This window comes from Xenia sp. Carnegie-2017, unplaced genomic scaffold, assembly GCF_021976095.1.
Source record: "Xenia sp. Carnegie-2017 unplaced genomic scaffold, XeniaSp_v1 HiC_scaffold_14, whole genome shotgun sequence".
NCBI classification, from domain to species: domain Eukaryota; kingdom Metazoa; phylum Cnidaria; class Anthozoa; order Malacalcyonacea; family Xeniidae; genus Xenia; species Xenia sp. Carnegie-2017.
The window spans coordinates 5,494,756-5,522,747 of record NW_025813447.1 but is presented as its reverse complement, the minus strand read 5'-3'; the positions used below and the strand labels follow the sequence as shown (position 1 = coordinate 5,522,747).

At 36.0% G+C, this 27,992-nt stretch overlaps 1 protein-coding gene and 1 long non-coding RNA gene across 4 annotated transcripts in view; one reads left to right on the top strand and one right to left on the bottom strand.

Moving 5' to 3' along the window:
- The window catches only part of LOC124435410 (dynein axonemal intermediate chain 7-like), an 87,819-nt gene extending 59,831 nt beyond the window's left edge, over nt 1–27,988 (bottom strand). Inside the window, exons 1-6 of one of the 3 annotated variants that reach the window (XM_046985347.1) lie at nt 27,807–27,988; nt 27,499–27,595; nt 22,833–22,924; nt 7,015–7,119; nt 554–694; nt 96–170 (exon numbers count right to left, since the gene is read on the bottom strand). In XM_046985347.1, coding sequence (XP_046841303.1) covers nt 96–170; nt 554–694; nt 7,015–7,119; nt 22,833–22,924; nt 27,499–27,595; nt 27,807–27,809 — 513 coding nt within the window. In that variant the 5' untranslated portion in view covers nt 27,810–27,988. Of the gene's footprint in view, nt 1–95; nt 171–553; nt 695–7,014; nt 7,120–7,712; nt 7,817–22,832; nt 22,925–27,498; nt 27,596–27,806 lie in introns of those variants that run through there. The other 2 variants (XM_046985346.1, XM_046985348.1) reach the window with 2 other exon arrangements.
- On the top strand, nt 23,933–24,781 carry LOC124435416. The gene is made up of 2 exons (XR_006945030.1): nt 23,933–24,222; nt 24,333–24,781. It is a non-coding gene; the product is annotated as an uncharacterized LOC124435416 (long non-coding RNA).
- Nucleotides 27,989–27,992: the final 4 nt, after the last annotated feature.

The following is a 27,992-nucleotide window of genomic DNA, read 5'->3' as shown; positions in this document are numbered from 1 at the left end:
AGAATGCAATCTTGATAAACTTCATACTTCACAAAAATACGAAACCACGCTGCCGAAGGTTTAAGGAAGTTAATAGAATAAATTTATATACTCACTTCTTTATGCCTCTGTATTTCACCATAAGCTAAACATGGCTCCTCGTCAAGATAATGCTGCAGTTCATTAATCAGCTAAAAAAGGATTTGTCTGGTTTACAAAAACAGCAAAGAAGTACCAAGGCGTTTAATAATTTTTTGCTACTTATGATGCAAAGTTTTATGAAATTGGCAGAAAACATGCAAATCTGAGGTTAATATAAAAGATAAGAATTAAGAATAGCCACTTTGAACTTATCAAAAATACTTTCCCAGGAATGACTGTCAATTAAATAACAACTATAACTATCAAATATTTTAAATTCTTCGTTTTCAACAACGAGGTCGAATTTTGTGCGTCCGCCATGATGGCGGACATGATTCACAAAATGAAAAGAATATTCTACTAAAATAAGGAGTTAAGAAAACATGCAGAGCAATCGTATATTAATTTTCTAGTATTTATGAATTACGCGTACCATTATTGCATTTTGACAATCCTGAATTGTTTTATGCACAGGTTTGCTCTCAGTATTTTCACGCCATAGATTGATATACGTGTTAATCTCTTTGGAATCTCTGGGATTAGGACTGCCGTCACACATCATGTACCTTGACCACTTTGGAAAATGCAAATAATTTTGGCACAACACTTTGCTAGACATAACTCAATTTAATAGCATACATTTTTTACACAAGTTCATCTTTTCAAATCATAAAGAAATTGAACTTTAAAATAAAATAAGTAAACAAAAAATTCACTAGAAATAACGCTTATCCTTGGGTATCGTTTTGCCAGACGTAATTCCCGATACATTGGCGAAACATCACGGCATTTGTCTAACAAAATCAGGGAACACAAATATCGACAACTTTTATAACTACCTTCATTCAAAACTATAATCATTCACCTTCTTGTTTTTAAATCTTTGAAACTGCAAGCACTACATATTCATTTAAATTGAAGGAAGTCCTTTACGTTAACACAACTAACTATATAAACACAACGTTCAATTTTTACGTTTTAACACCATTATGGCTGTATTTAGTTATTTGTGAAACGAAATTTTATTACAGTTTTTTTATTGTATTGGAAAGAACAAATAACATGACTTGACGACCTCTTCAGTAGAATCGACTTATTGAACTTTTTTCAAAAGATGTTGGTCTTTTTTTATTTATTCAAATGACATTGTTATGACATCACATAGCACAATGACGTTTAAGTAATCATCAATTCTCCACATTGGTAGAGAATTTCATCAACCAATACTACGGTTTTACAAACATATGTGTCGACGAATATTTGTAAAGATACAAAGTTAGATATTTTAATGTTAATTAAAGAGAGAAAATTTTAATTTTTCGTGATATAATTATTAATAAGGTGACATAATGATGTCATTCATTTGCACATTAAAAAAAAGTTACACATCTCCAAAAAGAAATAATACGACAGAATTCTATTAAAGAAGTTATTAATCACTTAAAATGTAATCAAAAAACACTACGGTTAAATTTTGTCTCATAAACATTTTAAATAGACACATCATTATCTGAAGCCAATATTTCATTACGTACAATTGACGCATATTTGTCAAAATTATCGCTGTATCATAAAATACAACTACATACATTGTATCATACTTAATATTGTTGTCAGTGAGGTGCCAGGCGGGAAACGTATTCTCAATATAAATATCAAATTACTCTTGAAAAGTTTGACTAGCTTTTCAGCTTTGAGTTTTCTCCTCAAGGAAGCAACAGAAGAGCATCAGGAGAGGCTTTAGGCCTTTGTCGATATTTAGAAGCAGTGGAGGCAAATGAAGTCAAAAGCAATTTGTTGGATTTAACAACTGATGGAGAAAGTGAAATCATGATTTCACTATCTGATGTTTTGAAGTTCATCACTGGCAGTTTTATTGTTCCTGCAACTGGATTCGTTGACCAGCAACTTATACAGTTTCAGCACCTTGAACCTAATCGAAAGCTTCACGTCAACACTTGCTCGAATTCTCTTACTTTACCAGTTACTAACACCATGATAGAGTTTGAGTCATTTAAGGAGGAGTTCACTTCTTGTTTGGTGATGTCTCCAGGGTTTGGAAATGTTTGACTATGCACAGCAGGCACACAACACATTTTAAATGTTTTATGCATCCTTATTTAATAAATTCATGATGGATTTTAATTTAAACATCAATATTCAAATTGTAGTTATGTTTATTGTAGTTATGTTATGGTTATTTAGATAATTGTTAAATTCTAATTTAAAGTTTTCTGTTTTGTGTTTTCATTAATGATTTTCTGTATTTCAGATTGAAGCTCAGTTACACTTATTGAAGTAGGCCTCAAATTATTCTTTTGTGACCTTGTTTTACAATTGAAATTGAGTTGGGGAGTGGCTAATGTTGAATGGACATGCCATATCAAAAGTCCTTTGTATGATGTTTTGTTCATCTTTTGTTTTTGCTGAATTCTTGAAAAAAATATGTGAATAAAAAGTTGTTAAATCGCACTTGACATTTTATCCCTAACACTGTGTTCTATACTTAGACTAGCTTTGCTAACTCATTAGCTGGTGGTGTGTTAAGGTCCAAGCTATATGCTTACTATCCATTAAATTACAAATCTACTTTTGGCAATTATATAATTCTTGTTTCAAAACAATCATAAAATATCTTTCCTGGTATCAGTGTTATAATCTACTCGTTATAAAGTAGTAGATTTTGAAAGAGTTGCAGAGATTTCTGCCAAGTGTTTTGCTTTCCAAGCTCCTGGACTTTAACAACACGAGTAAAATAATCTTGATAAACATTTTCTACATTTATTTCTTCACAATGGTATGCTAATTCTTGCATTTGTGCATCTGTAATAGGTTGCACTGATTTTCACCCACAAAGCGTTCAGGCAGGAAAAAAAGCTCCTCAAGCATACCCGCAACTGTCTCATGTCCAGACTGGCGAATACAATGAGTATTCCAATGAACTCAAAAAAAACCCAGGTCTTTCTGTGAAATTTCATTGAAGCAAAAGCTGATGCACTCATCATGATAAACGTTCCCACAGATGTACACAACCCTATCACACAAATCCTTAAAAAAGCGAATCCACCATGACGTTCGATAGCGTTTTAGACTTGACCTTTCGCATTCAGTGCGGTGGTTACCAGTAGAACGAACGTAAGAACGTAACGGTGTGACTTGTTACCAGAAACTTAACTGTTCTACTAGTTCTCAGAAAACATTGAAGATTTGCTATATCAACGTTTTCCGTGCCTGGGTCTGTTGCTAAGATCTTTGGACAACCACCTAGATCTGTAATACAATCATAATAATATTTTGCAATGACAGATTGCTTGCTAATTGTGCGCGTTACTTTTAACCAATGTATTCTGCGACTGTAACCATCTATGACACCGTGTAAAGGAAATTTAAATGGTTTTAACTTGTCGTAACCATCAACATGCCAGAATCGATTGGAGCTAGAAGATGTGTACATTCTTCTTTTCAATGCATGGGGTTTTCGCACTTACGTACCGACAGGATCAACCATATTTTAAAATCTTCCCTCACGAATTCTTAGAATACTACTTTCTATTTTAGACGAAGGGTATGACACAACATTCTGTATCCCGAGACAACACTCGGTCCATTAATCTCTTTTCTGATAACTCTGGTAACTTCAATATAACTCACCGCTTCACCAGTTTTTCGTCGCAAATTGTATTGCTTATGTCGTCTTTTTAAAGTGGACATAGACATATTTACAGCATGATGTTTTTGAAGAAAACAAAATATTGTTTCATAATCATAACAAGCACAGAAGTAACTCTCAACAATATCCTTCTCATCAGTTTCACCAATTGTAGTTGCTTGACGTACAGATAAAAGACCGTGACTTCCAGTCCTTGTACCACAATCTGGGCAAAATTATATGTTTCTTCCAATAAGCATTCGCATGATGAGCAGAAAAGGTGAGCCGCCATATTGACACAAACAAAGTTCTAAGCGAGAGCATGTTTTTTTAATTTTAAAACAGGTTTCGAAATTATTTTAATACTCTATATTATATTTACAATGTGACACTTATGGACCACCGTATATTAGTGATTAATCTTTAATATCAAAAAACAGTTAAATACTTTCCAACACATGGCAGAGTATTTAATTGTATTCCTTCTCTAAATTTGGCCGTTGACACGTATTTTGTTTCATTGTTTTTTATTGTAATCAGCACAAACAATATTTGTACTTCGTACAAGATTAAAACGCGGTTTTTTAAATATTCATTTGCTGTCTGCGTTACACTTAAACTCGCTAACAGTTTAATGTGATCAGAGTAAACCAATTACAAACATTGCAAATAAGTACTCAACTGGACAACGTTCTCACGAACGAGATATAATTGATGTTTGTGATCGTCTGTAAAGCCTGCATTTGTGCATCTTGACTTTTTAGTCATAACTCTTTTTATATCACGATTGCAAAGTTTTATGAAGAATACGATTATTCGTTTGCACAACCGATAAATGAAACTCGTGTGTTTCTACGCATGCATGCAAAGAAGACAAGCAATGTCATATTTGTGTTTATACATTTTGGCAGTGTTGTTTTCTAGTTACGTAATATTTCTTAACAGCATTTAGATACATAACTATGTCTCAAAATGATTGAACGTTGATTGCTTCTGACTACTGATTCATCTTTGGACGCTTCACACATAACAAGAATAATATTGTATGATTGCACACGTTTTTAGAAAATATCATCAGCTGCTGGAACACATTGGTACATAAATAAATCATCGCAAACGACCAAATTGTATCTAATGCGGAGACACTTGTGTGGCTCGATTAAAATGGCTATATGTAAAACAACGATGGGGGATCGGGAAATGGAATAGAGGAATGGGTAACCGGAATGAGAAAAGCCGGAATCTGTAAAACCCGGAATGAGAAAAGCTGGAATCTGTAAAACCCGGAATGAGAAAAGCTGGAATCTGTAAAACCCAGAATGAGAAAAGCTGGAATCTGTAAAACCAGGAATTAGAGAAACTCTATGTCATATGTATAGAACAACGATAACTCCAAATAATGTTAGCCTTTTGATTCTACGTTTTGACGTATAATAAAGTGTTATATTATTTAGAGTCACCACATACGTATTTATTATGATCAAGACTAGCAGACCACTTCAAAAAACAGATAATAAAACGAATTAGAGTCCCGAGTAAGAGGTTCTAATCAGACTTTTTTTATTTTGCTCTTTCGATATTGTACGTAGAGATTTGACAGTTGACATGCATAATTGGCGTATCTTATAATGTAACACAATATTAACAGATTATAATTGATACGGATATTCAAACTTCTTATAAAAGTGTAATGGAATAAACCATGTTTAAAGATACTTGAAGAAATATCGTATGACTAATGCCTTCTGCAATCGTATTTAAACAATCGGATATAGAATAATAAGGTGTGTGAAAGCTGCTTTTCTCTCAAGACTTCCGCTTAATACCCAAGGCATGTCTACTTAAACTCCACAAGTAATCGAGTTATTGTTATTGTCAAAATACTTAACACGATAAGCCTTGTTTAGTAACTGGAAATTAACTGACAGAAAGCATCGTCTTTCATAAACTGTAGAAACTGATTATATAATCGGAGGGCTACCTTTGCGTAAACACTGCACTTCTTGCATGAACTCAGTTACCCAAATTTTATCTCAAGTCACACAAGTGTCGCTTGTGTTTAACCACATTATCAGAGTGCTATTTGTTTTTTTTTGGCCAATGTTGAAATTATTGGTACTAGTTGAATCGCCTGAGTTTGAATAAGTACAGTGGGCAAGTTAAGGATACTTGCACAGGTACGTTTTGCAGAGTTATATAGCGCGCATTTTGCCATATTTTTGCTTTAAATACCTCGAGGCTTAACATTTCTTAAATATAAATCGTTCACTTTATTTGAACGAATTTATATCACGACTTCATATCATTGCAGACACTGCAAACACAGCTTCTCTCATTCATTCCAGGTTTTACATGATTTAGGTGTTTCGCAAAATACTGCTCGCATTAAGTTTAGTCAGCTTAATTATCTCATATAGATTCCAGCTTTTTCTCTATCTGGGTTTTAAAGATTTCGGGTTTTCTTATTCCAAGTTTTAAAGATTCAGGCTTTTCTCATTCCGGGTTTTACAGAATCAGACTTTTCTCATTCCGGGTTTTGTTATTCCTCCATTCCTTTTCCCTGTTCCCCATTCCATGTTTTACAGATAGCCCCTTTACAATCCAAATACAAGTAACGTGATAATTAATCACGTGAGACTGGCGTCATTTCAATCGACGGGCAACTAAAAGTTTGGATCCTTTGCCACCTACACAAAATGCACTTTGTCTCCTTATTAAACTTGCACATTTACAAACGTTTTTATGGAAGAAGGCCTTGAAACCATGCGCTATTCTCTCGAAGCCAAAAGAAAAGGAATGGAATTTTAACAACGGCAACATAATGCCTACACTCATGACAGAAGAACCAGTATCAGCACCCTACGGTTGTTCCAGGGAACGTGCACTTGGAACACAAAGATGTACCTGTGTTAGCTAATTGAAAAAACCGTTTGACAAGAAGAAATTACCTAAGCTTTGAAAATATTTTACATTGATGTGTTTTAATGGTATTTTATTTCATCGAGACGAATAATAAAACAATTATTGAATTCGATTTTCACCTGATATCATGAGTTATTCAGACCTTGGTCAACGTTATCTTCGCTACGGCAAATAACCTTGACTTCGGTCTTAATAATTCTTGATAATATATGCTCAACCTCATCCATTAATTGTTTCTTAGATGTTGTGGAGTAAAAATGTGTACGTAAAAAAAGCGCAAGACTATAATAGATTTGTTTTAACTCATATTCCTAATCACTTACTTTAAAGTTTTCCTTGTTAGTTATCTCTGCACTTTTTATTTCATTGAATTTCTCACGCAGCAACTCATTGAGTTCATCGACTTCAACTTCATGGGCCTCACGTTCCTAAACGTTTGCAACATCAGGTTTTTTATAAAATGGCATTGTTGCTTAGAAACAGCGATGTATAAAATGAATAGACGTTTTCCACATCCAATTCAGCAACATACAGATGGGTTTCAGATCGATCTCAACTACTCTTAATTCAAACACATACTAATGATAATCGGAATGGTCATGCAACTTTCAGATGCCTTCAATTATCTAATAATCGGGAGTGAGTATCCCAGAATTGGGTATCAAAAATGTCCAAAGAAATTTCAGACATTTGCAAACGATAATCAGACGAAAAAAACACCACGTAGATATTAAAAAATGATGATCAAAAATTTTACAAGAGTTGTTCACTTTCAAAAAAACGAATTAAAACATGTGCTGATAACGCAAAAGAGAATTAAAATAAAGCAAAGGGATTGTTGGTGAGGAAAAATTCAAGATCCTGCAAAACAGTGAAAAACATGGAATGACAATAGGGCAATCAAAGTTTTTCTTAAATAACTTGTCAAGTTGATTTGAAGCTTCATGCCACTATTAAGCCTGCTGCCCAATGGCTCAGCATTTATTTCACCGTGTGCGCTTGGTTTAACTGAGTTTTTTACCTCAGGTCACAAAAAGTTGGATATCCAACATGTTTCATACTTTTCGCCAATAGAGAGAGTAATTTCACCGTGTTCAGGTAGTTGTGAGCTACATACGGACCGAACTAAAATCAAACATGCAATAAGATGACGCTTTTATATCACATGATGAAATAAAGATGGCCAAGCAACTATAGAGATTATCCGGTTTACTATTAAAGATGATATTGATAACATTACATAATTGTAGATTATGCAAGTCTGCGTAGCAGATGATGTATAATATTAATTATACGAGAAATATTAGACGAGATTTAACAATGCATTGTCTTTATTTCACTCTTTAACAATGTAATTACAACAATGCAGGGCAAAGTAAAGTAACAAATAACATAACATAACGCTTCACGGCCTCAACCTTTAACCGCTGACCAGTGGCTTGCTCTTCGTCTTTTTGTTTCACTCTGCAAGCATGGGGGATGAAGAGAATTTATCAGATTTGGAAATGATTGAGCATCTTGACGCATCTGTGACGAAAAGTAGTAACGAAGGTAGGCAAACAACCCCTACCCGTCTCGCTCAGGCTATTGTGGCAGATCGGGAGTTCGTTGCCAAGATTCCAGCAACAATTTGTGCTAATAGTGCACCAAATCTTAACAAGACTTTTTCAGGTTCATGAGACAATTGCTTAAATTGTCCAGCAAAGTGCGAAGGTCATATCTATATTTAATGTTGGTGACGTTGGAAACGGAGGGCGACCTATGCATAGGTGTAGTAAAAGAGGATACCAAGATTGTGCTGGCTACACTGGAGCAACTAGAACTAGAAATAGTACTTTCTGTGTTCTGAGCAACTGAAGGCATCGTCCTATTAAAGCGCAGAGAGGAAACGCATAGCCTCGAAGGCTTGCCTAATCTAAAGCAAACGCATCTCGATGTATTGCTATGGGATCCGGTTTCCAGCTGACAAACTTGGGAGTTGATGAGTTAGGCGAGGGCAAATAAGTCTCCATCGAGCCCCATATTTTCATTAATGCCTATAACATTGATGGGTCCAGTTTCCAATCGCTCGAATCGACTAAATTCCTCGATGCCCAATCCGCTCTGACATTCCGGTGTCCTAGCCAATGTTGAGCAGATGCTTCCATTCTGTTCTGGATGAACCAGTCCCACAGTTGTAGTGCTAGATTCAATAAAGCCTGCGAGTGAGTACCTCCCATCTTGTTTATGTACGCTACTGCGGCAGTGTTGTCCATTAATAGTTTTAAGTGTACACAAACCTTGTTTTTTGTAAACGTCTTGATGGCCAGTGATCCTACCAGCAATTCCAAGCAACTGATAAAAAAAACTTTATCTCCCTGAAATCCCAGGACCACTTCCCCCCCCCGTACTCACACCTAAACAGTGCACCCCATCTCTTTCGTGAGACATCTGTCTCGATAATGAGATCTATAGGTTTCTGGAACAAGGCTTTTCTGTTCCAAGCATGGAGGTGATCCCTCCACCAAGCCACCTCTTCTATGGCCGCTTGGTCTAATGAAACCATTGCTTCGTAAGAATTTTGTGTCCTTATAGCATAGTTTTTTACTCTTTGCAGATATCTGAAATGCAAGGGGACTGGGAAAACGGCCTGAATAGATGAGGTCTGGAGCCCCGGGAATTTTGATAACTCTCGAATGAATAATTCTGGTTGTTCGAGTACACTCTTGCAACGTTTCCGAATTTTCCTTTATTCGTCCCTTGGTAGAAGGAGCGAAAGGTCCACGGAGTTTATTACAAACCGTACAAACACACCTGAGCCGGTATTAATTGGGACTTTTTGTAGTTTATTATAAATCTCAGACTCTCGAGAAGATTCAGAGCTGACGCTGCCTAATGAAGCGCCATATCTGCGGACTCTGCCATAATAAGGATATTATGGAAGATTCTTTGTAAAGATTCTTGGCGCTGAAGCTAAGCCAAAGGGAAGGCAAACAAATTAGAGCATGCTGTCTTTCCATAGAAAGCGAAGGTACTTCTGATGGCCTACCCAAATTGGTACGATTAAATAGGCATCCTTGAGATTTATTTTTATCAACCAATCCCCTTGCTTTAAAAGTTCTTTTAGCATGTAAGCACACTCCATTTTGAAGTACTTGTACTCTAGGTATTGGTTTAGAGGTTTTAGGTTGACCACTGGTCGGTTCCCCTCGTCCGGTTTTAGGACTACAAATACTAAACTTATAAAGCTCTCAGAATGAGCTTGGGGTTCCACAATGTGTACTACCTACTTGGTTAGAAGGTCCTGAACCTCTTGCTCCAAAACTGCTTGCACATTTCGGGTGTTAATGACAGGTTTCTGGCCGGGACCTGCTGCACTGGACGTTGATGAAATTTGACTTGATAGCCCTGCACTACTTGCAAAACCCACGGGTCTAGAGTAATTTTTTCCCATACCGGTACAAAATGTTTTAGACGAACAGCGTGTGGCATCTTCAAACTGTGTTGTAAATAGGGAAAATCTAAAAACATACCTGGAAGAAGTTCCAATGGTCTGATCAAATCTGCTTGGGGTTGAACGACGTTGGGTTTTGAAATGGAGGGGAATGGTTTCTGCCTCGGAATCCTTTTCCCTGACTGAACCAGTACGTCCTTGTTTGCATTTGGCGGTAGTTTTAGCATGAAGGCCACGCACGGCCCCACACGATCGTGGGATACCACGAGAGGCCGCCCCACGAAAAAAGGGTTTACCAATCTTCGAAGCCTTTTTGACCGTTTCCGCTGTTTCTGAGCGCAATTTGAGGCGTTGTTCAAAACCGGAGCCAAATAGCTTCCTTTTTGCCTCAGAGAAGGGGTTGATTCTTTTCAATACTAACTCTCTGCGATCTGTTGCAACACGAGTGGACACATCTCCTACTAACAGCAAACTGTGTCTAATACAAGTTTAGAAGGCGACGACACTGTCCTTCTCTAGTTAAATAGAAGTCTCCTCAGTACTGTTAGAATTCAACATGGATAGGACGTACACCGTTGCTAAAGGACCCACGATGTCCAAAATGTTATGCTGTAGCTCCCTTAAAGGTTTGTCTGGTGCACTTACCCCTTGGACAAACGGTTTTAGATACTCGTCTAGGGATGGGGTATAAATAGAATCCACATTAGGGCGGGGATACATCTTTATCAAAGTCCTCCGTTCATAGACGTTTTGATACTGTTCCTAGGAAATCAGACAACTCCTCACTGGCTTCCCAGCGGGAGTTTGGAGATAGTAATTCATCATCCCCTGTTCCACGTTCCAATCGTCTTGAGCGGTTAGCTCCAAATTTTGAGGTAAACATGTACGCGGTCTTTCAGCTGGCAAATCGAGCTCGAGATCTTGTTCCGAAGCTCGTTTCTCTGCACCCACTTGATCCACTGATACAACGGGTTTATCTGCCGCAGTGTTCTCAAGTATACCCGTTTGATCCAATGATACTCTGGTATTATGTTTTTCTGCCTGACCTTCGGTCACTGCAGTTTTATTTCGATTTGTAACTAGCCCGTACGAGTCAGGTTAGACTTGTTAAGATTTGGTGCACTATTAGCACAAATTGTTGCTGGAATCTTGGCAACGAACTCCCGATCTGCCACAATAGCATGAGCGAGACGGGTAGGGGTTGTTTGCCTCCCTTCGTTACTACTTTTCGTCACAGATGCGTCAAGATGCTCAATCATTTCCAAACCTGATAAATTCTCTTCATCCCCCATGCTTGCAGAGTGAAACAAAAAGACGAAGAGCAAGCCACTGGTCAGCGGTTAAAGGTTGAGACAGTGAAGCGTAATGTTATGTTAATTGTTAATTTACTTTGAATTGCATTGTTGTAGTTACATTATTAGAGTGAAATAAAGACAATGAATTGTTAAATTGAAGTCGAGTATACCGAAATGTAATATGACTCATAAAATTAGTATTATTTATTATCTCAATGCATGCAACACTGTGAAATTAGTTAATCCATATGCGAAGAATTAACTATTGAATGAAAAAATTGGTATTTAATCAACAGTTTATGACAACGTCACAGAAGTCTCACTCTTGTAGGAACCTTTGAAGTTTTTGTGCTCGCTCATGTCGCTCCGGGCATCTTAGCCGCCATGTTGAAAGAAAGCCTCCTTCGCCAAATCAATATACGCTAGTATGTTAAAAGTGAGAATAGAAAACCTTATACAGCCTTTAATGTCAATTTTTGGTCTCCAACACAATTTTTATTGTCAGAAAATGCAATATAATGATAGCTGAGATATTTATATGCTCTGAAATGCAATCTATGATAATTAAGATTGGATCTATGATAATTAAGATTGGATCTATGATAATTAAGATTGGATCTGAGGTGCGTTTTCATACGCTCTACAGAAGCTCATGTTTGTTGTGTTTGATGGTTTCGTGTCGGAATTGTATGTTAGGCTTAAACTGCGCACCACCACAGATGGTTGGCTACTGACTGCACCCATTTGAGTATCGGTTCATGTTTCTGAGCTTTTTTTAACAACTTTCTGGTGACCCATTTTGACAAATGCAACATTTCGAACTGGTGGATTATTGAAGGAGATTTCTTCTTTAACTCAGATATGATTTCAACATGACGATCAGTTATCAATGACCTTATCTTCACATCTTGTTTGATGAGTTTGTTGAAAGACCTTTGACAACCTTCATAACTTATCTGCATCATTTATATATACTATATGAACTAGCCAGGTGGGTACTACAGTAATGGCCGCCCTCGCAAAAACGCACTGACTTCCGACTTCAACTTTTATTAGGGGCTAGTATTACAATGCGTTATCCAGTAGTATTTATATATCAGTAGTATTTATATTAGGAATATCCCCCTTACAGGCAACCAAGTTTTCCACCCTGCGTTATCAAGCATCTTTGCTCACATTAACGCAACTGGACACACCCCCAACTTAGACGGCTTTAAAATAATCTCCTCTTCTAGCGATTCTTATGAACTCTCCATTCATGAGAGCCTTCTAATCAATAAATACAAGCCTTCACTTAACGTGCAAGGAAACTCCATTCCACTTAACATCTTTTAATTTTTCTTTATTTTACTTCCTAACTTCCTTATCATATAATCCATTCGACACCGCCTCCTTTAGTAGTAATTTAACACATTTTTGCAAATATAATATCTTGTCTTAATATCCTATTTATTATTTGTCTGAAGATGTCTTGAGTAAAGACGAAACGTTAAAATAAATGCAATTTTCCAATTTTTTTGGTCTATTTCTATGGCTCTAATCAAAACTATATGTTGGGCATTAATTTTTATTACACGAATTCGATTTCTGCCCGGCAAGTCTCTCGCTACTATTTATATATCAATGCCAGTAACCAGTGATTTGGCACACATATCTATTCTGTAACAACCTATGCCTTACAATGGCAACGTCAGCGTCGTTTCAAAATGAAAAAAACAAAAGGATATCTTCCAATTTATCTATGTCCATTATTTCTTTTCAGTGACTAATATTTTCGATCTGCATAACTTCTAACCCAGTGTTAACATTTTTTCTTAGACTCAAGAGCACGGTCTAATTGGTTGTTTAGCTTTCATTAGGTTTTCAATTACTGCTCACGTGCGAGTTTTTCCTCGAAAGGCGAAAAAAAATCTAGGCCAAGTACACAAGAGTGTTCGTACAAGCAAGTACACAAGTGTGTACAAGCTGTGAACGTATTGAAGAAAAGTGTTGGGCTTTCTTACAACAGCACTAGTAAAACATGCAATCTTTGCGTCAAAGAAAAATTCCTTATCCTCTACCAACCATACAAATCATCACTCAATAAACGCAACGAACTTCTTTCCTCTTGTCGCCATAGATCCAAAACTCTCCTATGTAATTTGTAACTATACACCTTAATTACTACACTAACTTTCGTCATCTAACTTGTAACTATACACCTTAATATACTAACTTCCGTCATCTTGTATATATATTTTAAGCATTTAAGTATTTAGTCATTAAATCCCCTGAAGAGTGAGCAATCACGAAACAGGCTTGTCGGGATGATTCTGTAGTTTTTGTGATTTTTTTCAACATCACTACTATTGGTGTTTATTTAAAGTAGCATTCGTATTAAATATACTAACCGCTGACCATATACCAAATATGGTGTTATGAACAAAACGTGCTATATACGTTTTTCTAGTGAGGTTATCATTGTTGAGCTATCTTATGTAAAACTCGTATTTTCTTTAATAAAATAAATCGTTCTGAACTATTCGCGATCCACCGACATATTCAACAACTACAAACATATATTTACGCTCTGCTCTTGGGCATCGAGCACTGTTTTATACGGAGAATCATCACTTATAAACTTCCTAATTGTATATATATATATATATATACAATTAATACACCACCACCTACGAACTTCTCCACACAGACCCCAGCAAAACGACCACCAACCGCATCAACCAGAAACTGAAACAACTAAAAGACAAAAAGAAACTAAACGAAAACGACTACAGAAGAATCCGACCCAATGACGCATCCACCGCGTAATTCTACGGACTACCAAAAATCCACAAAGAAAACAACCCACTTCGACCTATCGTATCGCTTCGAGGATCACCTACGTATGAACTTTCAAAATATCTTTATAACATTCTGTACCCATTAGTCAAAAATTCAACTCACACCATCACCACTTTCCTCGCCAGTATTGAAAACATTAAACTACGACCAGACGAAATCATGATATCCTACGACGTGACATCACTCTTCACATCCATACCACTAGACATTGCCAAACAATTTACAAACGAACTACTCACAAACGACAAAACTTGGCAAGCTACAATACAACTAGACAAAAATGACATCCTAGACTTACTCAACCTTTGCCTCTCCACTGAATTCGCCTTCCAAAACACATACTACAGACAAATTTCAGGCACACCAATGGGATCACCACTATCCACCTTCCTCGCAGAAGCTGTCATGCAACACCTCGAAACACAATCAGTCACAAACAACACAAACATCAGACTATGGAAAAGATGTGTCGACGACATCTTTGCCATAGTCAAGAAAGACAAAACTGAACAAATCCTACACACCATAAACAATACCACAAAGAACATTACCTTTACTAAAGACGAAGAACACGACAAACAACTTACCTTCCTCGACATCCTACTAACCAGAACAGATGACGGTACACTAAACACACAAGTATACAGCAAAACCACCCACACAGACCAAATACTCGATTTCAACAGCAATCATCCAACACAACACAAAATAAGCTGCATTCGAACACTTTTCAACAGGATAAACACTCATTGTAATACGGAAGAAGCCAAAAAAACAGAACGCAACTACTTATACTCCACATTTATTAAAAACAATTACTCTAGAAACTTCATAAACAAAACTATATACAAAATACAAAACAAAACACAAACCGACAAAAACAACAAAAAACCGGACGAAACAGTAAAAATCGTCACATTACCACACATAAACGGAACATCAGAAATGACTGCCAGACTTCTTCGACCATTTAATATTAACGTCGCCCACAAACCTACACAAAAACTCAAATCATGTTTCACCAAACATAAAGACAAAACAACAATTCATGATACAACTGACGCGATCTACATGATACCATGTAAAGACTGTTCAAAGCAATACATAGGACAAACATCTAAGAAAATTGAAACAAGACTCACAGAGCACAAAAACGCCATAAAACGACGAGATCCGAACTCACTACCGGCAGAACATACCCACGGAAACAACCACACATTCGACTGGACAGAAACTAAAGTACTCGGACGCGCACAGACTAAACACGCACGCGAATTTAAAGAAGCTTGGTACAGTAAAGACAACGACACAATAAACAGACATATCGACATACCCATCATATACTCACAACTAAAGAAAAAGGACAAAAAAACTACAAACAACACCAAAACTAAAACACTACACTCTAATATTATTAACACCAATCATATTCACAATACACCAAAACCCATGGCAACGCATTTCACCCCATCCAATCACATTAGTCCACCCACTCATCCAGTTAGACGCTCTAAACGTCTCCAAGCTAAATGCATGTGTAAATAAATATCCTCATTCTGATGAAGGCTCGAAGCAACGAGTCGAAAGCTCAATAAAAATCACTTAAAATCCGGAGAAACTTTTATCTTTTATGTATATATATAACCGTACGTCCTGTGTCCCAAGTGCAGGAGTCACCATTGCACTGTGGTGATAGCCGGGAGGGCACATTGTATATACACTTTGTATATATATATATAACTACAAATTACAATACAACCCACAAGCCACACGAAAGTCACAAAACAGAAATAGCAACATCAGCTGGTACAACCCACCATACAACTCCAATGTCCACACAGACATCGGACACAAGTTCCTTAGTATAATCAACAGGTCCATTCCAAAAAACCATACACTCAGCAAAATCTTCAACAGAAACACACTTAAGCTAAGTTACAGTTGCATGCTAAACATCGATACAATAATTGCTACACACAATAAGACAGTTTTAACCAAAGAAGAAACGATTAAAAACGCCACCACAGACAGAAAATGCAACTGCCGGATGAAAGAGGAATGCCCACTAAAAGGAGAATGCCAAACACACTAACCAAACACAAAGAAACTTACATCGGCCTAACGGAGAACACTTTTAAAACACGCTACTTGAACCACACCAGCTCATTCCGAAATAAATCAAAACAACACTCCACAGAACTCAGCAAACACATATGGAAACTAAAAGACTCTAACACACCATACACCATCAACTGGAAAATTGTAAAGAAACCACAACCTTACTCAAACAAAACCAAACGCTGTAATTTATGCCTCTCGGAGAAATTTTTCATCATCTTCCACCCAGAACTCAGCTCGCTCAATAAACGAAACGAACTCATTTCCGCATGGTGCCATCGTAATAAACACTTACTAACGTCATTAATGTAATACTATATCACCTAAACACTTAATTATTCATCTTTGTGTATAAGTTCCGTTGTGCTATAGTGCTATATTTATTTCCTTATCCCTTTCCATTGAGGTTTTTTCCTTCTCTGGAGTTTTGTCTTATGGCGTTGCCATAAAAAAATTTTTGTTGCTAGAAGAATGTCCGTGTTTGTAAGAAGGCATTGTTTTTTTTGTCAATAGAGTACGTTCTGTGATTTCCACTTCTCATGGAGGAGTTGATGTGACTTGCCTCTTTATCATTTAGTCATTTCCAAACAGTAATTTGCTGTCTGCTTAGTCCTCATATTGCTGTCTGCTTCATCCTCAGTGCACATATTGCTGCATATTCCTGTTTAATTGCAGGTTTGATCTGCTCTTTTCGCAGCAATGGTATATATTATAGTGTGCATGGGCCGTCAATGCTATAGCAACAACTACGTTTGAAAATACCTGAGAGTTTTCTCTGCTACAGCCTGTAACGACCAAGGAGTGCGTTGTTTGTAAAATTGCCAACATGGCTTTGAGTACTGCCTGATGTATGTTGAACATTTGTACATCTGCCTTCTTTTTCTTTGAATTTGACAGTTGCCATAACTCTGGGTTAACCTTCTTGCACCATATTCCTGGACAGTTTTCCGGACGTCTGTATTTCTCTAGGATTAGCTTTAGTTTTTGGGGCTCATTTGTTTGCCCCATTATTTTAACACTATTTCGGCCAACTTTTGTGTTAAATTAGGGCCTGTGCTTTCCTCATCTGACAAACCTTTAGCGAGGTCGTCTAGGAAATTTTGCTCTTGCGCGTTGGGTTCATTTCCCCGCATTTTTGTTATCTCACCGTCTGTATTCTTGCCAGCAGTGCCCACTAGTTTTGCTAACTCGTCTTCGCTATCGCGTGCAAAAATGCTTATAGCATCAGGAAACTTTTCGCAACGTTGTCACTTGCCTCTACTCCTCTCAGAGAATGTTTCAGACTCTAGCTCGCTATCAGAGTCATTGTCATGCTCTGGCTTCCACCTTGTGAAGACTTTTTGACGTTGCCCATCGCAACTCCAATGATGGCTATAGACTTATGAATGTCTAACTTAGCGTCTTTAGGCTGTATATTTGGCGGTTCAAATGTCTCTGCAAGCTGAATGACCGCTTCGTCCGCCACATGTTCGTATTCCATGTTGGCAGAAATACAATAAAATTTTGTGAAATATCAACCCAATTTCGGTCCTAAATAAAAATAATCTTACAATTTATGATACTTACTTTTCCGTTTTGCTTTTATTTCCCTTTATACACTCTATCTAAATGGATGTATTGGATTTAAAAGGATTTTCTACTCGATAAACTTATCCGTTGTAACTTTTCAGCAAGCTGCTACCAGTGATCAGCAAATGCGCATGCGCATCTCATGGGACTTTTTCATGACAGGGACTGATGACAAGATAGAATATTGTAAAGCGCTTAAAAAGGACTCATTAAAGTGAATAATTGCCTCGCAATTTTCCCTCTTTATTGCGCACATTCATTTCCTTCTTCTTTCTTCATTTCTAGCCCGAGATGGTATGCAATACATCATGTATCCTTCCTATGATCTATTACTGCATCCATATACGCAACAAAACACCATAATTCTACGAAATCTCTCCACAAGTGCAATTATTGTAATCTGATCTATGTCAGTCCTATCGTGTAAATAGCTTTTTGAATTTAATTAGGAACAAACAAGGCGGGTTTTTATTATGTGACTCGATTTGACCAATCAATGCTCAGTATTTCTAGAACATTACATGTCCCAACTCTTACAAATAGCTCGGCTCTTGGCCAGCCCTGCTAAACCAAGCTGAATGTGATAAGACTGCCCATGCTGATATTCAAACATTCACTTCAACATGGCAGCCAAACAACAAACAAAGACATATTTTTGCTGGTCACCAGAAATGAATACTTAAAAGATTGTTTGTCATCTTAAAAAAGCATAGTGAAATCTAAAAGTTTAAATTTCCATGCTGACAAACCGGCACAGTATAAACATTTCAGAAAAGAAATGGCAAAGATATACCCAGATGAGGATGAAACTTTGTTCGCACATGTAAGTCAAAACATGGCACTATCAGACACTAAGCTTGAGGACATGAACGATGAAAAAAAGGCACGAATAAAGGGAGAGGATGCTCGTGAGGAATCTTCTATCACCAAGGGACAAAATTGTACTATTGAAAAAATAAAGGAACTAAAACAATGTTTCTCAAAAGAAAAAGTGCCTGGCTTCCGCAGAAATGTTGTAGGATAGTCTGTGAATTTTACGAGAACATTATTGTCAATTTATCGTACAGAGTGGCTCCGCTAACACCGAGCCATTAGCGTTTGGAGCAAGTTTCGAAATGGTGAATATTCAAGTAAATCAACATGACAGGCTACAAGTTGAATAAAATGAAAATGAGGACTTTGTTGATATACAGTATCATGATATTCAAGCCCCAAAACGAAAGTCTTCAGAAAATGTTATCAGAATAGTTGTACACAATAAATGTAAACATTTGGAGAAGAACCTGTCAGCCGCTGAGTGAGACAAAATTCTGATTAACGAAGCCAAGGTAGATAAAGAGGCTGGTACAATGTTCAGTGCAGGAGTAAAGGAGTCAAATGCAAGCTATACCTTGTAGGTATAAATCAGTAAGTGAGGTTGAACCAATTAACTGTAATACAACTGGAAGGCTAACTCAAAATATAAATGCCTAGACTGTTTGACGCCACTTACTTGAATTGCCGCTTCGCGAGTATCTCGCGTGGAATGTTATATTTGCGTGACGGATTGTCTTGCAAAAACTGCTATTTGGAATTAGAATGCTAGCTTAAATGTTGTATTTATTTCAAAACCGCTAGCAAAATTTGGTTATTAATCTGTTAAGATGCTTTCTTGACGTGCCAAGACATGTTTTGTATACGTAACTTGCTTCGAAATATGAAATTCTTATTTGTCGTCGAAAGACCAAAAATTTAAGATAAAACTGATAGCAGGTAGTCTCTATCTTTGAATGCTGTGCAAAATACACACAACCCACTTAACATAACATGTTTCATAACTATTTTATTGCTTTTAAAGTTAGACTTGCTTTGTAAGAATTTCACATGCTTTTTGTAATGTGTGATAGTGATGATTTGAAATTTTGAACTGTGGGTGATTGTTGGTTCTTGTCATTTACTTCTCCCACTTCTTCAGAACTAGAAGAATATTTGACATGCATCCATATTTGTGTATTGAGCATTTTATCAGCAAGTTCATGCTTATAAATGAATAGCCAAGCATCACAAGTATTGCTAAGATGAACTGTTCTACATAAATGCAAAAAGCAACCCTTATCCTCAGTTGTTTGAACCAGGGTTATAAAATGATTATAAAGCAAGCAAAGCTTTATCATATATCAAAATTTTACAGTAAAGTATATCATATTTATTGTAAAATTAATGTTTTCTTGTAATACAAATGATGATAAATGTATATGCAATAATTCTATTTTAGGATGTGTGTTTAAAGTGTTTGGTCATATTTGTTAAAATATATGATTATCTATAATATTAGACTAATAATCTTTTTCATACTTGTATTACATTACAATTTTTGCTTAAGCATTTCAAAAATTATGAATGTGGAGTGTAATTTGTGTTTTGTCTTTTTTTTAAGTTGGTATTGACCCTTTTTTAATATTGTCTCTTTAATGGTGCATCTAACAATCACACAATAATATGGCTCAACAGTTTTTTTAAAAACAAACTCGAAATATTTTTTTGCCAACTTTTTGAAATATTTTGCAATGTGTTTTTCTTTTTGTTTACGCTCTGAAGTTTCAAATGAGACTGGGGCGAGCTAATTTTGCTCGGAAACACAAAAATTACCAAAAACCAGCGTTTTTTGCCCTGACAGCTTTATTTTCAAAGATTCAAACAATAATATAAGGATACATAAGTGTATTTTACATCATTTTAATGAGAAAAACGAGGGTGTCAGTTTTGTATTCAAGTTATAAGGCATGTTTTCACGTTCCAAAACAAAGTTCGCTTTTCGTCCTTCTGAAAAGACGCTAAAACATGTACAAATGTCGTTCAGACTTGTTTTATATTAAAGTCCAAACATTTTTTAAGGTTTTTAGACATTAAGCTGGCTCAAAGACCACTGTTTTTTGCAAAAAATCCGGAAATATCGAAGTGATGTATTTTGCCTCCGTACCCTCAATGGCGGCGATCATACAGGCCTTATAGATGGCGATCAAGTTTGCCTTCCAGTTGTTTTAGAGTTCACTGGGTTGAACCTGGAATAGGTCGTTAATCAGAAATGCTCGCACATGCTACAACGGCAAAATATCATCCTGTCTACCAAAATACATTTCACAGTCGCTATCCAACAAATCAAACTACAGGGAATAGACGAAGAGCAATTTCTTAAAGAATCACTACAGATTGATGAAAGGTATATCATCATGTATAAATAATTCCACAATTTGGCATGATTATGTCCTCACATTTATAGCTGGGCACATTGCGAAGAAGATTGCTAGCTGTACCAAGTGTTCTGAATGTGCAAGTTCTTAAGCAACACCAAATTATCACCATACTTTTTCTGACCATACATACTTCCGGACGTCCACATTGATAAATTTGATAAGCTTCAAGGAAAGCTTACAATCTATCATCATCTGCTTCACAAATAATCGTAGAAGCAGACCGATGTCTTCGTATTTTACTTCTTAAATGAAATCATTTAGGCGAAAAGGAAATTCTAACGCTAAAACGCGATGTTCTTTCCAAAATGAAGCAAACATATTTTCATCGGTACAGCAACACTCTAAAGAAACTCATGTTCTAAACCCGGATCTTCGTGATGACCATGTGAAAATTTTGATAAAAATACTGATCTCTTTGCAAAATCTTTGTTTAAAGATTTTCTAAACTTTACACTGAGTGATTTGTTCGCCAGGATGAATCTTCCAAGTAACAGAAACTAAACATTGAAGTAAATGGTTTGAACCCGGGAGTATCGTTGCATGTTTGTAAATGTAGATCGTCCAGGTTGGTATAGTCCTGAGAAAAACCGTGTTTGTTTTTGTTGACTGACGTTTCGACAACCTTAGCGGTAGTCCTCTTCAGTGCCAAATGAGGAGTAAACGTCAGGTAAGCCGTATTTGTTATCTGGTTCTTACGTCATTGTATTGTGTGTACAGGACATGTGTATTGTCATTGTGAATTAGTGTGAAGTGAAATATTTTTAGTTGTGATGTGTGATTTAGGTGTGATGTTTTTAGTTGTAATGTGTGAGTGGCAATTGTGTATTGTGATTGTGAATTAGTGTGAAATGTAATGTTTTTATTTCATCGACCGCCTGACGTTTGCGACTCAAAGTCATCCGATCCGAGCAAGTGACTATTTCATACGCGACGTTTTATCTAGAATTGAACGTGGCGAAGCCGGGAGGCCTGTAAAATCTTGGAAATATGTAAATATTTTAAAAAATCGTCGATACAACACGATTTAGAACGGCTATCTACATGTCTTTTGCGCGTTTAGCCGCCATCTTTGATTTGCTCTTAGTGGCTTCATTTCTATAGCATAATATATGAGTCAGCAATCTAGATCTCGCATATCTATGAGCTGCACAGTATCTACTTATGCTTTACGTGTAGTACAAATAAATAGCGAAAAACGTCGGTGGTCCTGTTGTGTCAATCCTGGTGTGTCAATCAGACGTAGCCCGTGGCATTGCCCGCTCGATAAGTGAGGGGGGCAGTATCCATACATTCATGTTTTAATCCCTAAGAAACACTTGATTTTAAAGAAACTTAACACGCAAAAACATGCATACATTAATAAAATCCCCATCATTTATCGAGCTGTTGACGCTTTTGGACGCAGCTATTATTTCTACATTTCTCGCCATAAGTTATTATACATAACGACAATAACTCCTCCAAAAAACATTAAACAGCCTAACTTTTAAAGCCCAGACTTTGAAACACTTAAATGTCATCAAATTCTTGCACTCTAATTTTAAGGAAGACATCAAGAAATACAATCATTGATCAGACCAACTCACGACAATGCAGAATGAAGGATTCTCTAAGAAAAACCGTTTACATACAAGGCCTCTTAAACATTTTACCTGCTGCGCAAGTCTCTCTTTTTCTTGTTTTTCCAATCTCTCGCGTTCTTCCTTTTCTTTACGTTCTTGTTGAAGTTTTAACATTCTTTCCTCTTTAAAAAAAATGAACGTCGGTCAAAAGAATTAATTTGTTTGAAAAGGCCAAATTTAAAATGGACAACGAATTGCTCCTTTTATTACGCAGTGCGCAAAGTATTAGTGCTGAAACTCATAAAGCCAAATACACCATTTGCCTGTAAATAAATAAAATTCAAATTTCGCAAAAACAATGTAACACATTGAAACATAAGCAAAAATTTCAAACGACAGTGATATGCAAAACAATAAGCGAAAAGCGATAATTAGTACCATCAATAAGACCGATCGTATACTAAAACTGAAATTTCATAATCAAGTATGGAAATGCAGTAGGCGAGTTAGGAAATGATAGTCTGGTAACCATTTGAATTCGCACTTTGCAATGTTGTAAATTTAAGGGGACGCCATTTTGAACTTAATTTTAGAGCGCTGGCATAGTGCAAAAAATCACTGTAAACTAGAATGACTAAAAGGCAGTAAGTGCTGCCTGTGGCATTAAGTGCTGCCGGGGAGAATGTGAAGTACATGAGAGTCACTAGCTTGACAAAGGAAGAATTGTTTCAAACTTAAATTTTGATAGCCTTTGAAAAACTCTCTCGGGTGTTTTTTTTTCCCAAATTGAACACGAAACCATGCTATTACCTATAACAATAATTGTCTGCAATACATTCACAAGATTTTTCAAGAGAGTATGTGCCGATTATACTCTTAAAGTCTCGCCTTAGGTTTAATCTTTGAACGCAAACCGACATCGTGCAACCATGATCTTGTAACATTTTGCATGATGAAGACTATTCAATGAAAATTTGCAGGATAATGGCATGAACTTAAGCTCGATTTCCATATTATCGTTCATGTCGTAAGGAACCTCTTTGTCGCTTCAAATTTGTATAAAGAAGCAACTTCAGATATCCCATGATAGTTCCGTAATTCTATGCGCGTAATTGGCGTAATTCCGTATTCAAAGATGGCGGCAAACAACTTCAATTCTACCTCTTCATTTATGGAAGAAATACTGAGGTATGATTGCTTATATAACAAATTTTAAAACATTATAAAACAGATGGACAACAGAGGGAAAAGATCGTCGAAAAATTAAGACTAGTTTCGTTAGATGCCAAGAAGTATAAGAACATACGAACAAGCTATGTTCGTTGTCTTAAAAAAAAATAAAAAAGTTCCATCTGGCTATGGAAGAGACGCTGAGCCCAAACCTAGGAAGTTTGTCCATTTGGAGTGGCTAAATCAGTATATCAGTCACAGGAATAGCTCATCAAACCTGCCCAACAACGAAAGCGACGAAGCAGAGAAGGTAATTGATACTGAACATATGAGCACTAGCTATTGTTCGATGGCCAGAATAAATTATAATAATTCACTAATAGGTACATAATACTGATTCTCCGGAATCTTACATTGCAGCAACGCCGGGACTAACGAGCAATGGAGATCTACAAGAGATACTTTCAAAAAAGACATCATTCTTCGTCGAAGAAGCGACCATGGGTGCTTGATATTTGGCTTTTTTTTTTCTTACACTGGAATACACACTATATTCGCCAGTCAAGACATGAAACAATAGTTGGAACCTTTGTCAGAAAATAGTATTCAAATGCATTCAACATAAAATATTGTAGAAGGTTAGAAAATGATTTGATGAAGTATGAAAAGTGACCATGGGTGTATAAAACATCAATCACACACAATTTTGGTCAGAGTGGCAAATACTGTTTCCGGATCGAAATTTGCTGCCAAGAAAATTATGCAGAACTTGTACTAACTATAGTGAAGGAAAATTATTTTTGTAGTTGAATTAAGTTGAACAGAATTTTTTAAAAAAAGTCATTAAATTCAGTGTCCAAATTCTGTAACAATCTGCACAATCCTTTTTGTGTTCATAACACAAGGAATAACTAGAAGAAAACCGAGAGTTTGTCATAGTAAAAAATTTGAATATTGCCTTAAAATATGCAATTGCCATTGTGAATCATTGAACTATAATAGATGGAAGGCTACATGTATAGGAAAAGCCAAGTAATTTTTTGAAGCCAAATTTTACACGCGTGTCAGGAGGTCAATTTACGAGACGCGCGAGGCTACACGATATGCGAGAATTTTTAATAAAACATGTTTTTACCGAAGTCTTTTTTTGATTTTGTTCAAATAATTAACATAAAAAGGTATTGTGGCAGTAAAGACAGAGGCGTAACTAGAACGGTTATTTGGGAAGGGGGGGGTGCAAATTCATATATTCCGTTGTGCCCAACTGATTTATTTTGAAAGTGAATTGAATTTCAAAAGAAATCAGTAGGGCACAACTGAATATATGAATATACACCACAACTGTGTGGGATATTGCATTCTTTTGAGCTTAGCAATAAAATTGTCGTAACTATGTTAGTTTCCCTTCAACATTTCTTTGTTTTAAGTACGTTTTGTAAGTTCTTTGTTTGTTTAGTTAGTTCTTCTTTTTTGTAGCAACGCGTGAAAACTTGAAACGCAATGAAAGAGTGAGTACTGCTAATGACGTAAAGGAATGCTCGACTTATGTAATTACCGATAGTATAAATATCATGTAAATAATTAACTCTAATAGATAGCGTAAGAATACTCCAGTGATGTACTTGTAGCTTGTTTAGCTTGTAAAATAAAAGGTTTAAAACGAAGAGTGTTAGTGAACCAGCTGAGGAGCGGATTCCTCGACAGCCACCCCCAATTAACGTTCTAGTTACGCCTCCGAGTAAAGGTGATGGAGCTTTATCTATATGCGGTCGATAAGAAATCCTTACTATTGAATACGTATTTTGAAATAAAAATAACAACGGTGGAAATGGTGATAAACAATGACATCGTTCATTTTATACACATCGGAAACATTGCATCAAGTATTATAGTTTATTTCGAAAAAATTCAAATAGATGTATCATATAATTTACATGAGTTTATCCTTAGAATATTTCGGGATTTGTATCCCAACCTATTACCAGAAACCATTGATGTTCGAAATTAGGTAACATTTATATATGTTTTTCACAAAGCTAAAGTAACTGAAGTTATAAAATGCGAAAATTTATAAGATATAAAATGAAACGGTTTGTGAAGATTTTCTTCGCTGGTGCATAAATTCATCTAACATGGGATGGACATCATTTAATTTATCTTTTAAAAAGAATCTCGTGTAAGTTGTACTAAATGTTGTGTTTTTCTCTAAATTTGTATGTCGAACTAATGTTGGTTAGGGTAAAAATAAATTTCCAAAACTGATGTTTGTTTAAAATTAATTTGGTTTTTTATGTTTTATGATATTCGTAAGTATCTTGCGAACAATAGTGGCTATTTTGGAACAAAAGCGTTGTAGTTTTTAACTTTTAACTTTTTCTCTTGTAAAACAAACAACTATAGGAAAATGCCTTCTAGTTATGGTTAGCTATGACTTATTTACAAGAATTTAGTTGTCGAAAAATTGTGTATACTTGATAGAAAGTATCATTTGAAAAGTTTAAAAAAAAAACAAAAAAGGATTTGTGCTTTGTTTTCGGAGCTTTGTAGTTCGTACAAGTTATTTTTTTCGTTCGCAACTGTTGGCCATATGTTGATATTGCGTGGAAAGACTGGACGCTACTGCCTTCAAAATATCGACTGAGGTAGCCTTCCATCTATTTAGTTCAATGTGGTGAATGGCCTGAAATCTAAGAGAAACTAAGAAACCTATGAGAAAACCCCGTAAACCTCAAAAGAAAACCAAGATAAACCCAATGGTTCTAAAAGGTACAATTTTGAGTTAGAGCACCAACCCAAAAGTTCTGATACACATATGCTAAAGCCTAAAGTTTGTATCGTACACAAATGTAAGTCTGCTTTTTTAAAACCTATGGAGGTGCAATTTATCAAGCTTGATAATTCGATCCTTTCTCAGCAGAAGCAGTTTATTTTTGAATTGTCTATATTTTGATGAAGACTCTTCCTCACATGGTAGATGAGTCATCATCAAAACAACTGATACAAAAAAAATTGATTAACCCTTAACAGATAGAAAACATCGTGCATGATAAGTTGTTTGTCAGAATGTAAAGTGTCCAAAAATTTCTAGAACAGTTCTTTTCAAAACTTTCAGTTGAATGCTTTAATCCTAAATTGACTTTTTTCAGAACTATTGGGTTTCTCTTGGTTTTCTTTTAACTTTTTCACTGTTTTTTTCTAGAGTTTCTTCGTTTTTTTTGGATTTCAAACCATTAGCAATGGCATTTGCGCTTTTTAAGATATAAAAAAATGTTTTCAATACATATAGGCCTTGTGCAGCATGGAGAATTTATGAAGTACCCCGCTAAATTTCTAATTACCTTCATGCTTGACCTGAACCCTAACTTTTTTCTCATTATAAGCTAGCCTGACTGTTGTTGCAAGTCTTTGTGCCACTACATTCAATAAGTTTGTAGTGCAGCACATGTTGATGGCAGAAAATTCCATTGATTTAAAATTATTGAGGGAATTAGTGCAAATATTTTGCAATTTTAATGACTGTCACACATGGAATAAACCGTATGTAAACTTTCATTATTCAAACAGAACTCAAGTTAAAGAAAATAACCTTCTTTCTCCAACAGTTCGGCGTCGTCCTTTCTCAGTTTTTCTTTTTCAGCTTTACTTTGCTTTGGAGACTTCACCTTACCACTTTTCTTGGAAGGCTGTGAAAGAAATGTATAATTTCACATATCCACATAAAATGACTGATTCCCTTCACTTAATTCCTAATTCATTAATTTCTGCATTATGTGAAGCTAGTACATAATAGTTTCCGGCAACATTTAACCAATTCTAACCAAATAGCATAGAAAGGACGAAATCCTTTGCACATATTTCAAACATAAATTACTGCTCCTACGTACATATACATACCATATTTGCTAATTTTGTAATCCAAAGCTGTTCCAAATATATTAAGGATGTTTTATTTCAAACTTTATAAAAAATCTATAAAACATAAACTACAAACTCGCTAAACACAAAATATTGTCCCTGCAAATAACTGTTACTATAGAAACGGACACGTGAGAACTCGCGCTAACATATAAGTTGCTAAAC